Here is a 17,813-nt window from a genome sequence, read left to right as displayed (position 1 = left end):
CACAACCCTCATGTATGAACCTTTTGGTTATATTCCTTGAGATACTAGGGTGTAGTGAGAATTCTCAAAAAGTATTTGATAGGTTGTCATTAAGTTTGTAATCAAGTCTTTGATTAGTGGATTAAGTCCTTATTGAGAAGCCGAAATCACCTTGGCGGGTGGAGTAGATTAACTTAGTTAACAGTGAACCAGGATAAAAATATTTTTGTTATTTAATTTTGTTGCATCTTATCTATTTATGTTCTTGGGTACATAAATTTTTTTAATCTAGAAACCCAATTCAACCCCCCCTTTCTAGTGTTTCTTGAACCTTTAAATACTAGCTCTGTAAATCTCATTAGGAAACTAGAACTTCACTCTCAGATGAAACATGTTGAGATTATGCACCATTTTATTAGGGATAATGTCGAAAAATGGGGATTGTGTAGTTGAATTTGTGTCTTCGTCTAAGCAACTGGCATATATTTTTACAAAACCTCTTCCTAGAGAATTTTTTTCAGTTTTGTAAAAAATAATTTAGGAATATTAAATAAATATGCATGGATAAATTTTTTATGTGGTTCTTCTCCTCATTCTTCTTCCCTTTGTCAATGTGATATATATGTTCCATGTGTTGTTTTTGTTGGAACAAGTTTGGTTCGTCCACTAATCCTTTAACTTTTGATGATAACAAGTACATTTGTTTAAAGAACAATTTTTTCTCTAACGGTTGTTCAATGTGCAAAACTTAGAAAGAAATCCTGACTCTAAAGTAGTCAAGACTGAATGCAGCTGATGTTGAGCTAAGCATGATGAATATAATGATCAGCGGAATCTGAAGACTGGCGAAGTCTGAAGTTTGGTGTCATCATAAGCAAGTAGTATCTAATGTAAGAGAATGACTTTAAATTCTGAACAATCTTCATCACTATTTATTAGAAGCCTATGATTCAAATTATTAACGTTTAAAAGAAGATCTTAAGAAGCAACAAATTAAATTCAGAATATGGGTTATCAAGTCAATGCATCTACAAGAATATGTCCAGAAGACATCTGTGATGGACTCTATGTGAATACAAGCTTCTCCGACATTTTTTTTTGATGGAGACAACTCCAATCTCTTAATACCTTGAGCAATGTCAAAGGATGAGCAAAAGCGTCATGAGTCAAAGCTATGGTATCAAGACTTGTATCTCAAGTAACATTATCAAGATGATATTGGATCTCTTTGGAGCTTGATCAAAGGTACAAGTTGCAACTCCATCATATGTTCTACCATGGTGCTAAGAAAAATAATTTCCATTTGAACTTGATACACAACTTATCTTTTATCATCATTTGGACTGCATTCAAACTAGTTTTAAGGCATTTCTCAAAGTTACAGAAGGTGGAACCGGTTATACCATATGGTTAACCGGTTACACAAACTATTTTTGAAAGGTATCATGTGTAAACTGTTAACCAAATGTTGTATGTGGTTATACCTTTGAAAAATTCAAATTTTAGAAAACGCTTCACTTGTAACCGGTAACGATTATGTGTTAATTGGTTACCACTTAAGTAGTGACACTATTTGATTTGAAATCTGATTCCAACGTATTATAAATTTCATTTACCAATCAAGACATTAATTCATGGTATTATACTCATTCCTACAGGTATAATACATGTATAAATACCTAAGGTTTCAGATTTTGAAAACTTGCCTCTTTAGTTACAATTCAAACTCATTTTCTCAATTTCAAACAAGTGCCTTATGTTACAAACTTTTGTGTGAAATTTTTTGCATTCAATTTCATTGCATCACTTAAAGTTTCCTCATTTCAATTATGAGAACTTGTATAACATAATTGTGAATTATATACTTAAGAGAGAAGATCAATTCTATAAATTGATAAAACTTCTTACAACTTCAAATGACTTATAAAAATCTACATTTGTGTATACACCTTGTTTTCCAGAATTTTTGGAAACAAGGGAGTGAAAAAGAGAGGATTATTTTTCTTTATTTACTTTGTTAAATCATAAGATGGTTTACCTTAGTGTTTTGGTTAGAAACTTGTGTATATAGACTAGGATTAGGCTTGTATAAGGTTCTAACAACTATTGAAATCTCTTTCATGTTGTAAGGGGAATAGACGTACTCTCAGACTGTGAGAGGAACTAGTATAATCTCTCAGTGTTCTTTACATTTATGCACTTTATCGTTTTCATAAACACTATCGAACCAAAAATTTAAGTAACACGTCTCTAAAACCGAAAATCAATCAAAGCACGTATTTCACCCCACCCCCTCTTAGGTGCATTATGTATTCATACTTCAACTCTCTAAGACTTTGATATCTCAAAGACCAAAGAATAACTCATATTCAACTTCGTTATAACCTATTAGAAGCCTTTGACTCAAGAAGTTAAGTGTCAAGAAGAAGACAAAGTTTCTGACCTTTGATCAAGCTTCATATAATTATATTAGAAGCCTCTGAATCATGAAGTTAGATGTAAATGAAGTACGTGTGATAATATTATTAAAGTACATCTTCATGTGACTACAGCACAACATCCTATCCACTACCCTGCAAATTAAGATAAAGGATTATACACTAAACTGTTACTGCTTTCACACGTCCCATCATAGTCTGCTACCACCACTTTACTCTTGTTCTTGCTAACATCTCCAACAACTATCTGCTGTGTGGATACTCAATCTTTCTTTCTCTAACGAATCTATTTTATTTAGCTATTTAAAGAGAAATTAGAAGATTAAAATATATATGTGTGACAATAACGTAAACAATACATATACACAAGATAATGAGACACAAAAAGAGAAGAAAAAGTAGTACAAAGAAGAAGAAAAAGGTCTCAAAGAATGAAAAGGCACATACAGAAGAAAATAACATGCGTAAAACTTCAGGAAATTTGAAAGAACTCTCAAGGAGATCTAAGAAGACTTGCATCAAAAATTTACATGGAGAAAAAGAAGCAAATCAACACATTGTAGATGGAAGCAAAAATAAGATCCAACAAGAAGAAAAGAGCAAGTGTTAAGAAGATATTCAAGAATAACAAGACAGAAATACTTAGAGCTTTGTGTTCAAAATTATCTTAAGTGTTGTCTTTTAAGCTTAAACTTGTGTAATCATATTTCTATAGAAGTAATCTTGTATACACACAAACATTGTATTTAACTAGTTGGTTAATTTTGTCAAGAGACCAAATGGGTAAGAATTCTTGAGATGTCAATGACGGTTTGTCATTGAGGTGGTTTTCCTCAAGAGACCAGTTGGGTCAGAAATCTTGTGATGTAATTTACGGTTTGTCATTGAGGTTGTTTTCCTCAAGAGATAAGTTGGGTCAGAATTATTGATATGTCAATGACGATTTGTCACGGAGGCGGTTTTCCTCAAGAGATCAGTTGGGTCAGAATTCTTGAGATGTCAATGATAATTTGTCATTGAGGTTGTTTTCCTTAAGAGATTAGTTGGGTCAGAATTCTTGAGATGTTAATGACGGTTTGTCATTGAGGTTATAATTAAGATATTTGGTTAGTGAATTAAGTCCTTATTAAGGAAAAATCACCCTGGTTGGTGGACTGGACTAATCCAGTTAATGGTGAACCAGGATAAAAATATTTGTGTCTTTTATTATTGTTGTTTAATTTGCATATGAATATTGTTTATAGTTTGGGAGTTCTAAAAGATGAAAATTCTATAAACCCTATTTAAATCCCCTTATTTCTTGTGTTTCATTGAACCTTTAATATTGTTTATTATCTCTATGATGGGGAGCTCAATAACTCCAATATTTTTTATCTATATCTGTTAGATCCATGGTTTTATGGTTGACATAAATTTTGCTAAAACATGGTTCTTATATGATGTTGAATAAGATGTTGTAACATCTTGACCAAGTGTCATGATAGGTTCTGTTGTCATGTGTTTTGACAGATGTTCTGCCAGATGCTATGACATTCTATACCAGAAGATCATGATAGTTCAGTTGATTTAATTCCTTGACGATTTGATTGAAAAATATGAGATTATTGAGGATTCTAGTGCTCATACAGGTGCATTTAATCAAGGATTCTTGTAGGGACAATGCAAATTTGATTTGGTTTCATAGGAAACTTTGATTTTATTTGATTTGTTCCTATTTTTGTGTGAAGATGTTGCAGCTGATTGAAAAGGAGAAGATTGGATTTATTTCAAGAGCCCAAGTCCATACTGCAAGAGTCTATAAGTAAGAACTTGCTAAACCTATAAGAGAAAGCATTCACAATAACAAATAGTGGGTGCAAAATAAGGGTTTAGGGTTTTGGGAGTATTTTAAGGTTTTTGTGTTTTCTTTTTATGTCACTCATGTATCTTTTGATACAATGAGGTAGACTGATTGTTCTCACTCTTGAAGCTTTTAAACAAAAGAGTTGAGTATTGTTCTTAGTTGAAGCATTTAAGCAAAACTAAGTATTGTTTATTGGAAGTGAAATCTTCTATTTGATTCTTTGTTTTGATTATAGTTATTGGGATTGTGACTGTTTTATCACTGAGGTGATTGGTTGTAGGAAGTGAGAGAGGGATCTCATATCTAGAGGATTTTAGGTAGAAGTCGCACAAGGTAGTGATTAGGCGAGAAGTTGTAAACTGGAACTATTTAGGCTTTGAAATAATATTATCATAGTGGGTTTCCTTCATGGTTTTGTAGCTCCATGAGTAGGTGACGTTGCACCGAACTGGGTTAACAATTGATTGTGTTCTTTTATCTTCTGCAATTTAATTCTGCATAATTTCTATTTTGGTAAAAGTATTTTCTATCAACAGGTGATGTTATAACATTTTTCCTAACATTGTGTTTTGTGTTGAGACATCAGTCTTAATATCTGTATTGCAAGTGCCAGGATTTCAATATCTTTTTTGTATTATCTTAATATCTGTGTTGCAAGTGCCAGGATTTCAACATCAATCTTAATGTCTTAAAATCTTAATATCTGTTTTGAGACATCGTCAGTACCATTTTAATTTTGATGATTTGTCAATTTGCATGTATACGCGTTATTTGATTTATCATGTGTTTGTACTTTTTGCTTTGTATGAAATTATTTACAATTTATTGTTGTAATTCACTTGGAACATTTTGTATTTGTTTGCTTCGGCTATAATTAGTTTTGTACCTTTGCTATTCTCCCCATTCATTATTTTAGTAGTTGTATCCACGTCTTTGTCTTCTTGTTTCGCCTTACAATTTGTGTTGTATCAATATATTAAGGCTTTGTTTGGTAAAATTAGCGGTTGAGTCATAAGCTAGTTGATAGCTTATAGTTTATGGCTGATGATTGATGACTGATAGCTTATAACTTATAGCTGATGGCTGATGACTGATAGCTGATAAGCTAATTAAAATATTTGGTAAAATTAGCGGTTTAACTAGCTGATAAATGTAAAATGACATAAAAAGACTTTTATTAATTAATAATTAAATGTATATTAAAAATAATTAAAATTTATAAGGGTAATAATGGAAGAAAAATTGATAAGCTATAAGCTATAAGCTATAAGCTAAAATGCTATTTAAAATAGCGTCTGAAAAATAAGCTATAAGCTTGTGATGAAAAGACTGTTACCAACCAGGTCATTTTTTTATCATACGAACATATAAGCTATAAGCGAAATATATGGCTTTCCAAATAGAGCATAAGTATTTTTTGAATAACAAGTTAGAATGCTTGAATCTATGATGCAAAGATGTTTGATTCGAATCATGCAGAGTGTGACTTGAATCATGAAGTCTTGTAAAAGTTGGAAATTGGCCATGTCTCATTTGAGTCGAATCATAGAAGAATGTGATTCGAATCATAACTCTACTTGACTCAAATCATGAAACACACATGACTCGAATCATGGGTTCTTTCCTTTGTTTCCAACCTTTGATTCAAGGTTTTGTTTCCTTGATTCTAATCATTAATTTATGAATTGATATAAACCCATTGTCTTTGTTGTTTTTAGAGAGTAGCACTTGTGTGAGAGTGTGTTTACCCTATAGCACCATATTTTTCTCTCAATACCTTTTCTTGTCGATGATCTCTATTAACATCATGGGTGTGTTTTTGAAGTAGAGAGAGTTGATCAATCAAGTGAAAAAATTGATCAATCTCTAAACATTTATCAAGAACCTAGAAACCCATATTTTTTCCAACAATCTCGAGAGAGTAAAAGTGTGTGTTTTTCATTCATCAACACTTATCTCCATGTTGATACCTTGTGATTAACCTCCTAGAATGTGGATCTTGTGAGAATTAGTAGTGTGTGTGAGATTCTTCAAATATTACTCATCATATTCAACCTTTGTCAAAAACCATTATTATGGACTAAAGATTGAGTGTGAGAGGTAGACTAAAGGTACATTAAGGGATATATGTTTTTCTAGGAAGTTTTTTTTGTGTGCATCAAGCGGAAGAATTATTCCCCGCACATGGATTATGGTTGTGTGTTGTTCATAAAGAGATAAGAGTTTCTATATACTCCAAGGCATTGGTGAGACCATGTGAAGGTTGTTGCAGAAAAAAGTTGAGAATTATATAATTATTCGAGACTAATGGCAATCGCTCAAATATGTCTTTGTTAGATTCGAGGAAAGAATGTTGCAAAAATAAAACTTGTAGCATGTGATTATGAATAGCAAGGCTATCAAATCAAAATGATTGAAGATTTTGTGCTGATATATATATATATATATATATATATATATATATATATATATATATATATATATATATATATATATATATATATATATATATATATATATATATATATATATATATATATATATATATATATATATATATATATAGAGAGAGAGAGAGAGAGAGAGAGAGGAGAGATCAAATTACACCCGAAGAGTTACACCACGAGTTACACCCGTTCAATAACTACATCTCGAATTAATATTTTTTAAATTCAACCGTTGGATTGAAACATAATATCATATAGATCATACCTATAAAGTTTGAGCTTAATCTATAATGATTTACTATGTCATTGAATCACATCAAAATTAACGTTATATGAAAGCTCATTTTAACGTTAATCTTTGGATATCTTGATGATATAGTAAATCATTATAGATTGAGCTCAAACTTTATAGGTATGATCTATATGATATTATGTTTCAATCCAACGGTTGAATTTAAAAAATATTAATTCGAGATGTAGTTTTTGAACGAGTGTAACTCGTGGTGTAACTCTTCGGGTGTAATTTGATCCCTCCTCATATATATATATATATATATATATATATATATATATATATATATATATATATATATATATATATATATATATATATATATATATATATATATATATATATATATATATATATATATATATATATATATATATATATATATATATATATGAGGAGGGATATATTTACTTCAGGAGTAAGTAACTATAACTTACTCCAAATCTAGACCATTGATTCTTCTCAATTTAATGGTTAAAAATAATAAGTAATAGTTTTCTCTCTCCATATTTAATTACTTATTATTTAAATAATTAATGTGGCCAATAAACAACTATGTTAAATTAATTAAAGAAACAACAAGTATGTCACAATAATGCAAAAGTAGAAACAATAATATAGAAGGTCGGTAATCTGATCCATAAGAAGAAGCTAGAGTGGTCCTTTATGTAACTTTCATTCATATCTCATTTTATCTAACAAAATAAATAAATAAATAAATAAATACAATTTCCACAACATATTGTTCTTCTTTTCTTCTTCACCCGTTTTCCCGTATCCTTTACTTTCCCATTCATAGTTTGTTGAGCCATTTTCTCCTTCCATCAAAATTACCTGCACCATTTCATCTCTCTCTCCACAATTTTCTTTCCTCTTCTTTTCTTTCTCTTCCAGATTTTTCCAACCAATCATCCATCTTCCTAACCCGATCGATTCTTCCCGAGACATGATGGAAAATTCCTCTTTCTATTTCATGAATCAAGCTTTTTCTCTCTCTCGTTTTCCTTGTTCTAATTGTTGTTGTTGTAGAATTCCCAATTTCTAGGTTTCCATAATCGATTCCGTGATCCCTAAATTTCAATTTGGGACAATCGATTTTCTTTTTTGTTATTATTTGTGAATTAGGTTATTGTAAATTGTAATTGTTGATTTGATTTAGAAGTGAGTTATGCGTATTGAGGAATTGAAAGGAGGTGAGGTTGAAGAAGGTGGAGATTTAGGGAAATGGAGCTTTGTTGGTTCCGATACGAAGAGGGTTTTGGTTGGAGCAGGCGCTCGAGCGCTATTCTATCCCACGCTTGTTTATAATGTCGTTAGGAATAGGCTTCAGGCTGAGTTTCGATGGTGGGATAAGGTTGATGAGGTAGGGTTTCATATTGGGTTGATAATTTGCTATTGCTTTTTGTGCTGGTATTTAATGGTGTCTCTTCATGCATGTTTTTATTTGATTATATGTGAAAATGGCTTCTATTGTTTGGGAATAAGGGTGTTCTGAATCTGATGCACTTAATTTTCAGTTTGTGTTGTTAGGTGCGGTTCCATTTCCTATCGATGTTCCTCGCTTGAAAGATCTTGGTGTTCGTGGGGTCATCACGTTGAATGAGTCATATGAGACTTTAGTTCCAACCACATTATATCATGTGAGTATTCCTTGTTTTTGGATGTTTTAGTGTTTAGAGGGGTTGATTTAGATTCATATTTATCACTTGCTTCCTAGGTTAATACTTTTGAATACTAGATTTATTTTATTTCCTAATAATGGGTGTAGTGATAATATGTTTTCTATCTCTCTACTGAGAATCAAGGACGCTCTTGTGCTTCAGGAAAAGTGATGGAAGGAAGGAGTAATACTTGTTTGTTCAGCTAATTAGGAATATTGAATTTCTCTAGTTCTTATGCATATTCTTGCTGGCCTCGGTTGTTATAGCATCTTGGGTGTTTTCTTGATAAATTTCACGTGTTCTTAAATGTACTCAATGTCTTAACCTCTTGTTTAAATTTGGCAGGCTCATGGGATTGATCATCTGGTGATTCCTACTAGAGATTACTGTTTTGCTCCTCCACTAAATGACATATGCCGCGCTGTTGATTTCATACATAGTAAGTACTATGCAAGTTGGTTCATATGCATGTACTCTGAAGCATGGGTACTTCTAATATTGTAAAGTACCGGGTACATGTACCGTACTCGTGGTACTTCATTTTTTCTCATTATTCGATTTCGAGTGAAAATTTTTGTTTTCTCTAATATCGTTACAGTCTATTTGTGCATTTTAATTTCTTCATTGTTGTATCTTAACATTAATTTTGATTTTTTTAATCTTTTATAGTGATGTTTTGTTGTGAACTTAACAATTTAGTTCTCTAAGCATATATTTTATAGAAAACTCTTACATTTTATCAATGTACCTGTAACTTATTTTTTTTAAAAATGACGTATCCCGTACCCGTACCTATGCATCATAGTGCATGTAGAAGTTGTAAAATGCATCTCTATATGCACTTGTTTGTTATTGTTTTTGACGGTTTTCCTTGATTTGGTTCTATTGATGTAGAAAATGCATTGTCTGGACGTACTACATATGTCCACTGCAAAGCTGGACGGGGTCGCAGCACAACTATTGTTATTTGTTATCTGGTTAGTTCCCAATCATAGATGAGAGGAGAAAAATCAAAGCATGAGAGGTTGGTGCTGTTATTTTCTTACATTGTGATCTTTTTGGTGTAGGTGCACCACAAATTGATGTCACCTGATGCTGCATATGAATACGTAAAGTCAATTCGGCCAAGGGTGCTTTTAGCTTCCTCTCAGTGGCAAGTAAGTGTGATGCTTGTATTTCTTTTTATCATTAGTATGTTTGTTGCTGAAAATGAACAAAATTTATATTTACTATTAATGGGATACTCTTTTTCTGAATGGGATCCCCAATTTTAAGAACCCATCAATATTATTATTTTCGAATCCATATTTATTACAATAAAAATAATTTGTGTTGTCAAAACAATAACGAATTGTGAATCGTTAATCTTCATTCATTAATTTTTGAAAATCCAGGCTGTCCAGGATTACTACCGCCACCTTATTTTGAGGAGGGTTGTTGGATTTTCGCCTGCAGTTGATCTATTAGTAAAGGCTTCTGAGGTAGCAGCAGCTTCACAAGATCTTGTAAAATTTGATGACAATTCTGTAGTTGTGGTAACAGAGAAAGATCTTGAAGGATACGACCCAAATTGTCAATCAGTAACCATGTCAAGTGAAATATGGGCAGATTTGAGCGTTGTTTATCGCGTGCGAGTTGCTGGAGAGGCCGCATTTGCAAGAATGTCATGCCTTTGGCTGCGATATGGTACCGACGAGAAGATTTCTGCAGAAAAACTACGCAGAGAAAGCAGTTGCTCCATCAGAACGAATCACTTGGGAGGAATTAGTGTTGACATCCATGTGTACTGAAAAATTAGCCTAAGTTGTCTCTAAGTTTGACATGTTTCCCTTGTTATGCCCGATAATAATTCATGTATATGATAGGGCTGAATCAATAACTCGTGTTTTCCTCTGTATATCTCGCTACTTTGCTCATTTGAATGCAAATGATGAGTGTCATACGAGTCAATCAATCCACATGCTTCCTTTATATTGTCCTAATAATGGTTTAGTTTTTCTGGGAAGTTGGTAGTTGAAAGTGTTTCCATTGCAAGATAGTTTTGTGATGGGTGCAATGCTCATGTCTGCTTCTCAAAACTTGAGGAGAATTGCTTGAGCTCACTCTTGTGAGTACAGGCATGTGGCAAGACAGTGTAAAATTTCAGTTTAGCATGCAATTTGCACTTGCAGAATAATAAATCCAATAAAATTACCCCTCACACTAAGGACCTGTTTGTATTATCTATTAACATAAATTTTATCATAAATTTTGTGACACAGTTTGGTAGAACTTATAAAAACAATTTATACATCTTTTAATAAACTTATTTCATAAGTTCTCTGAAATAACTCATCATGAAAATAACAGCTATTTTAGTTTTGAAATAAAAATGGTTCATGTGAATTTATACATAAATATTTATTGGGTTAATGAACTTTTTCGTCCCTTTAAATATTGCAGATTTTGTTTTTAGTCCCTCCAAAATTTTCCTTTAAGAAATCGTCCCTTCAAAATTTTTCTTCCGAACTATTGGTCCCTAACGTCGAATTTCGTAGCTAATCGGTGGCCAAAGTCGTAGCTAATTTCTAGCAAATTTGACGTTAGGGACCAATAGTTTAGACGAAAATTTTTGAAGGGACGATTTCTTAAAGGAAAATTTTGGAGGGACTAAAAACAAAATCTGCAATATTTAGAGGGACCAAAAAGTTCATTAACTCATATTTATTTTGATAAATACTTGTGCTATAAGATGTCAATTAATTATTTATTCAAACAAGTTATTATACTGATGCTACTATAAATGTGTTAAGGTTAATTCAGTTATTCGTGTCAAGGTTAATACTATAAATGTGTTGAGGGATCTCATAATTATTTTTGTTCAAGTCGTTACCTAAGATTTGGCATAACATATTATTCTTTAAGTTTTCAATGACTTCTTTATACCTTATTTTGTCAATAACTTTATACTTAAATAAAAAGAGGGTCAATGAGTAGGTGTGTCAAATAAAGTTAAGCATATCTAAAATTTACTTATTAATTGAATCTATTTCTTAGTTTGCACGAAAATCTTGAAAGGCATGTATATAAACCCGAATGGAGTGGAAATTAAGAATGATAAAAAAGAAAGTTAATTTTTAATTGCTGCAATTGCAAAAAAGAAAAAAATTAAATATATAATAATATTAATTTTTTTTTTTATTGATGATCATGTGTAAAAATTTTAAAAGTTGGAAAGGGATCCCATTTTAAGTTTTTAAATTTGATATATTAGGGTCTTGCAATTTCTAGAAAAGATGGCCTTAAAAATCTGTAATCAAGTTGAGATAAGTAAAGAGCATTGCTATGCTTACACTAAAATTCCTACACCATGTATATACACCATTAAAAATACAAGAAAGCATGTGTTGTTTTGTGTTGAAAAATGTGAACATTGATTATAAAAAAAAAAACTAAATAGTATAATTATACGGTGTAGTTGTATAATTTGGGTGTAGGAATATCATTCCTGATAAGTAAAATATTATGAAACCTGACAATGACATCCAAATGAGAGATAATTAAAGATTTGATATAGTATTAATTTATTAATAAAAAACACGAATATTCTTGTAGAAATTACTTACCAAAACTAATAAGTTTCTGAATTTACAGTGTGAAGTTAGCAAACATGTCTCTCCTAATTATGATCAGATTAACTGAATATCAGATCAATTTTGTTTGAACCTTGAAAGCATTTACAGCTAAAGCCACGGCATTTTGAAGCATATAACATACAAGAGATTTACAACACAGACTACAATTGTGTTTGTAATTCAAAACATGTTATCGGACCTCCAAATATATATTCCAGTTGAGAAAATTCATTACACTGTGCGAGCTAATACCGCAGAGATATAATTGAAGGAAGTTAAAAAAGAATAAAAATTATTATTAATTAATAATAATAATCACAATTAAGTTAACATGCGAAAAAATCATTCAGCAACTGGTTTTTCCTTTATAAACGAGACTACGCCATTCTGTGGATCTAGCAAATGGTGATTCGAATCTTCCTCTTCACTATCATCGGACGCAGAATGGTCTTCAGATTCTGTTTCCTCTTCATCTGCAATAACACATGTTAGCCAAAAGTGTTTCTTTCCAATAAATCAGTCTGAAAGATAGAAGATTGTAAGACAATCTGTTGATATATAGCTGTCTTCATTCATGGCTTACCGGAATGTGGAATATGATCAGGTTGATGTCTGACAGCCTCAACCTGAAGGCTTTCGGGCAGAAGACAATTGCAAAAAGAACCTGAAATTTAAACCGCATTTGATCAGCTTAAAACTATACTAGTAGATGCAATCACAAGACTCCTAGTCAGTTTGACATTGTTTGGGAGAACTTATGAAAACGGCGTATAATGTTTCTCACTTTACTCTCTATAGTGAATTGATGTGTTTAGAGGAGCCTTATCCTAAATGTAACACACAGAGACAAAGTGAGTCCTTACCAACACGGGCCAACCGATTTACCCATGCGGGGATAGGCTTTCCAGTTAACTCTTGGCAAACTTCATCCGTAAAATGGTTGCAATTCTTAGCAATCAGATGGTAACTGTCTCCATGATATTTCGCGGATAGACGCTCAATGAAAGAACGGAATTGTGAATAAGACATATCGGTGCTGCCTAACAATACTGATCTTCTGTAGATAAAGCCCGGACAACTTTTAGGTTCCACCTCAAATACTCCACTCGTCGGGTACTCATGAGCTCCAAAGCCATATTCCATGCCATGCACTATTCAAGAAAAGTTAAAACCATGAACGAAGTTAGTCGGAAGTTTGACAAACTGAAATACCCCGGGGTTTGACACTTTGCCTTTGGCAGTATTCATACTAATATAGCCAATTAGGGTATACGTGATTCCATTTTATAACCATAGCCATTAACACTTATAAAACAAATGGAACAAATAATCATCAAAAACTTGAAATTTTGAAGGAGATAGTTAAATCAAATGCAGTAAATTCATCCAAATAAGAAACCTCAATGAATAGGTGGATGAACAACTATCTGATAACATATTCTCGCGCCATAACAATGTTGTATTCAACGATGAAACATTTCCCCACAATGTCATAAAGCAATTACATGCCAATAAATACAAAACACAATTCTCTTACCAAACCAAACACAATTAAAAACTTGTCATGAACACGAGTACAAGGATGAAGCAGACAAACCTTCTATACCGGAATGAAAGACCCCGACACCAAACATGTAAAGATAATTATTGGCAGGCGTAAGATCATACACATTAAGGTATACCATAGTATTACTCTTTTTCTCGCTATCTGGCACCCTTTCCAAACTACCATTCCTTCGCAAAGACGGCATTGTGTAAGATTACCTCCTTTTCTTCTCCCCCAATTCTCTAATCCTCTAAACACACAACCCCATTCTTCTTCGCTTGGCCTAAAAACATCATTCAAAACAATATCATCATTTTCAAAAAGCAAACAAACCCATTTACATAAACACAGTTTGCAGCTAAAGGGTGTATGAAAAATCCAAAATTTTCATCTGGGGTTAAAAACATGATACAAAAACTATCATTATTTTCAAAAAGAAAACAAACCCATTTACATATTTATAGTTTACAGCTAAAGGGTATATGAAAAATCCAAATTTTGCATCTGGGGTTAAAAACATCATACAAAACAAAATCAACATTTTCAAAAAGCAAACAAACCCATTTACATATACATAGTTTACAGCTAAAGGGTATATAAAAAATCCAAAATTTTCATCTGGGGTTAAAAACCAAAGCTTGATTGAAATTGTTGCAATTATTATGATGGGGTTTTATTGAGAAAATGCAGGTGAGGTTGAAATTAAAATCAAAGTGAAATTACCGAATAATTATGTTGATCAAATGGATAGAAAAACTTGAATAAAGTGAATTAGATATCAAAATCATAAAAACATAAAAAGATGGATGATAGAGAGAAGAAGCAATGGAAGAAAGAGAAACTTACGAAAGGAGAATGGGGAAGGAAGAAGAGGAAGGGAAAGGGGTTGGAGAGTAATTTGGGGTGGAAGTTGAAGAAGAAACGTAAGGTGGCTCGAATGCGTCCCACAAAGCCTAAAATCAGACAAACTCTTCTTTCGCTATATGCCTTTTGGGCGTTCCTCCGAGCCACACTTCTTTATCATTCTTTCTTACAATATTTTTAATACAGTTTATTTTTTCTTTCAATTTTTTATCCTTTATTATTATTAAAGTTTTATAATATTTTTACACCATTATTAATTAGTCATGGCTTTTTAATTAATCATTAAACTCATATAAATTATATAAAAAGATTTATACTTGCAATGAATTAAAAATATTATTGTTACATTATGAACAAGAATGTGTGTTTATTGATGGTATAAGACTTTAGAATCGATGATTTTGATCTCTGGTATGATGACGCAGGATGAGTCTGCAAGGTTAACACTCCAACACCAAAGTCAGTTCAGAGTCTAAGATGAGTATAGTAAGAAGTAGAGATCATAAAAAGTCTACCTTGAATCTCATGTGTGCTGACTTTATACATTGGATAATTTTGATTGGACTTGCGTCTGGTTGGACCCTTGCATTGAGCCTTTGGTCGTCCAGGACAATTGCCCCTAAGGTTTGGTGGGTGTGAATTAGTTGAAAAGTCTTCAAAGTCATGGTCGGCATCTAGCACTGATGTCCAACCATTAAGAGAAATGGAAAAGTCCTGAATCAGTTACAAAAATAGTGGAGAACAAGGGCATTAAATGATTCCTCATCATTGAAACATTTCGTCGGTTTTGCCTAACATGTGGCTTTAGGTTACCAACTTAAGGTATGATGCTTTCTCCTAGTGCGTTCGAGTATACTTGAGTTCGTTTACATTTTCTAGGTGAAATCCAGTCGTTGATATGTAACTTCTCGTTCCTATTAATCTGGTTCGTTGTTTGTCGCCCTCTTCTATATATAAGGATTTTCGAGCTTTGGGAGAACTTTTTGCTATCATCGAAAATCACTTTTCATTTGAGAGTGACTTTCCTTCTTCTCCAAAAGTACTTCTAAGAGCGCTTGCTATTTGAACAAATCCTCATACTTCTTACTTGACTTCTACCTTTCCCATCAGATTATACTTCTCTTAGGTACTCTTCTCACCTTAAGCTTTTTCATATCTTCAACATTTTCTTTACCATGGCCGATGTGAACGATAGTCCCATAATTTTGTCTATCGATTTTGAGAGTAGTGATTTCTCTCCTTTAGTTAGGACAAATATATATTCTAATTCAAATCCTCCCCACTTGGTCACTAATCAAAGAGCCCAAGAGGTTATATCGGTATCTGATGATTTTGATTTGGAGGGGACTTCTAGAGGGTTTCTAGATGAGGGAGTTTCTAATAATGGATCTTCTTTTGATTCTCTTCTTTCTGATAAAGATGTAGGAGATGACCGAGTAGTCAATTCTATCCTCTCAACTTCATCTACTTTTCTGACTCCGGAGATGGAGACTGCCATTTTGAATAGGGAAGACGCCAAAAACTTCGTTAATAATTACTACAAAGATAATTGTTGGGACTCGAGTGACGTAGACATCTAAGACCATTTAGAGCATGGAGCCCGACCAAATGGTGTCAGTTGGCTTAACGGTATTTTTAAGGCTGATGAGTTATCTATAAAGAGTCACATTAGTGGAGCCAACTAATGCTAACAAATACATTTTGGTGGAATCAGAGATAATGGGAACTCCTTCCGTTTTAAGTGACCAGGCGACTGTAAGTGCGGCTAAAATCATAGTCGGTTGTCCTTCTGACTGGTCGGTTCTTCACGTGGAGTCAGGCAAGAGGATATGCAGCACTTTCGAGGGGTGCATCATTCCCTTTTATGAGTGTATGTTCACCTAGATAAACTTTCCCCTCTCCAAATTTAAGATGGATATGCTGAAGTTTCTGAAGGTTTCCCCATCTCAACTTCATCCAGGCGCTTGTGCTTATATAAAGGTGTTCTAATTCTGGACCGAGTGTCGGTCTTGGAAACCCTCTAGGTACAACATCATGGATTAGGGACTCGTTGTGCTACATCAACATGTTCCCTTGTTTATCCCCTTTTCCGAAAGCTAAGGCGACTTTAGGGAGCACTTTGTGTTGGTGAGGCCCCGTACTCGGGAAATCCACTCCACATCTTTTTCATCCCTATTGAATCTCCCCACCATTGTATAGATAGGTTTTGGAAATAGTAGGCATGAGTGAACTTCCACTGTGAAACTCACTCATTTGGTGTCCAACTAGATTCTCTTACTTCCCAAGAAATTATGATGGAGATTTGGAGACTCTCTACTGGGGACTTGGCTGTGAAGAGAGGTATGGTCATACTGAAGTGACAATTTCTCAGTAGAGGAAAAGTTCCATTGATACCTACGCTATAGTGTGTGCAGTCGGTCGTTTGGAGAGAAAAAAGATTTTTGGTGAGGGTGGACTCATACCCCTACTTATTCTGTTTAACATGGGTGTTTATACTTATAGATAAAATGGATTCTTTAGAAAATCTATAGTATTACTGTGGAGTGAGCAACTGAAGGTGTTAAAGTTGCTCCTCCGAACCGAGATATCACTCCTCCTCCCTCTAATCTTTCTGCATTTACTGATACTAAATCTTTCCCAACCACTCCTATACTTTATCATCCTTCACCTGCCAATAGCGATGTAGTTGTAGAGGATTAGCCTTGGCCCCCTACCATTCAAGAAAAGAGGGATCGGGGGTCAAGATCAAGGTCTTCTCTTGGAAGAAGATTCACCTAAACAAGCTCATCTGTCCAAGAGGGTGCTTCAGGGTCGAACACCCATCTTCTCAAGCTTCTAGCCATTCTACAGGTTTATACTCCTCACACTCCATAGGAAGTTATTATCGCTATGTCTGAAGAATATTTGGTATACTTTCATAATCTTCCTCAGAGGAAATGGATTTTTTAAAGCTCCCTTGCTGCTACTGGTTGTTATGGATGAAGTTTAGGTGGACAAACTTGGTGCGACATCTCAGGGTAGAGAGGCATGACTTTCTCCCTTCTTTTTTTTATTGCTTATGTGTAATGTCAGCTGACAATTGTGTCTTTATAAAAATAATAGTTTTATGTAGATTTACCTTTTTGTTTG

At 33.2% G+C, this 17,813-nt stretch overlaps 2 protein-coding genes across 2 annotated transcripts; one reads left to right on the top strand and one right to left on the bottom strand.

The window, feature by feature from the left end:
* The first annotated feature begins 7,740 nt into the window (after window positions 1-7,740).
* On the top strand, window positions 7,741-10,614 carry LOC131630964 (phosphatidylglycerophosphate phosphatase PTPMT1-like). The gene is made up of 6 exons (XM_058901706.1): window positions 7,741-8,362; window positions 8,517-8,639; window positions 9,006-9,099; window positions 9,555-9,637; window positions 9,728-9,817; window positions 10,055-10,614. Exons 1-6 carry the CDS (start codon window positions 8,168-8,170, stop codon window positions 10,448-10,450), a joined length of 981 nt encoding a protein of 326 aa, XP_058757689.1. The 5' UTR covers window positions 7,741-8,167; the 3' UTR covers window positions 10,451-10,614.
* Window positions 10,615-12,549: 1,935 nt separating this feature from the next.
* Window positions 12,550-14,824, bottom strand: LOC131630965 (deSI-like protein At4g17486). Its single transcript, XM_058901707.1, has 5 exons — window positions 14,667-14,824; window positions 13,872-14,103; window positions 13,138-13,425; window positions 12,858-12,938; window positions 12,550-12,747 (listed from the first exon to the last, which is right to left on the bottom strand). Exons 2-5 carry the CDS (start codon window positions 14,023-14,025, stop codon window positions 12,617-12,619), a joined length of 654 nt encoding a protein of 217 aa, XP_058757690.1. The 5' UTR covers window positions 14,026-14,103; window positions 14,667-14,824; the 3' UTR covers window positions 12,550-12,616.
* Between the last annotated feature and the right edge of the window lie 2,989 nt (window positions 14,825-17,813).

Source organism: Vicia villosa, unplaced genomic scaffold (genome assembly GCF_029867415.1).
Source record: "Vicia villosa cultivar HV-30 ecotype Madison, WI unplaced genomic scaffold, Vvil1.0 ctg.000756F_1_1, whole genome shotgun sequence".
NCBI classification, from domain to species: domain Eukaryota; kingdom Viridiplantae; phylum Streptophyta; class Magnoliopsida; order Fabales; family Fabaceae; genus Vicia; species Vicia villosa.
Note: the sequence above shows the minus strand (reverse complement) of the source record. Positions and strands in the feature narration are given on the sequence as shown.

What these genes read in the sequence shown, in the direction of transcription:
- LOC131630964 (XM_058901706.1), top strand. Translation starts at nt 8,168, where the DNA reads ATGCGTATTGAGGAATTGAAAGGAGGTGAGGTTGAAGAAGGTGGAGAT. An exon ending in TTCCAACCACATTATATCAT is followed by an intron (nt 8,640 to 9,005) that starts GTGAGTATTCCT and finishes TAAATTTGGCAG; the next exon opens with GCTCATGGGATTGATCATCT. An exon ending in CTATTGTTATTTGTTATCTG is followed by an intron (nt 9,638 to 9,727) that starts GTTAGTTCCCAA and finishes TTTTTGGTGTAG; the next exon opens with GTGCACCACAAATTGATGTC.
- LOC131630965 (XM_058901707.1), bottom strand. Translation starts at nt 14,025, where the DNA reads ATGCCGTCTTTGCGAAGGAATGGTAGTTTGGAAAGGGTGCCAGATAGC. An exon ending in CTTTCATTCCGGTATAGAAG is followed by an intron (nt 13,426 to 13,871) that starts GTTTGTCTGCTT and finishes TTTCTTGAATAG; the next exon opens with TGCATGGCATGGAATATGGC. An exon ending in TGATCATATTCCACATTCCG is followed by an intron (nt 12,748 to 12,857) that starts GTAAGCCATGAA and finishes GTGTTATTGCAG; the next exon opens with ATGAAGAGGAAACAGAATCT.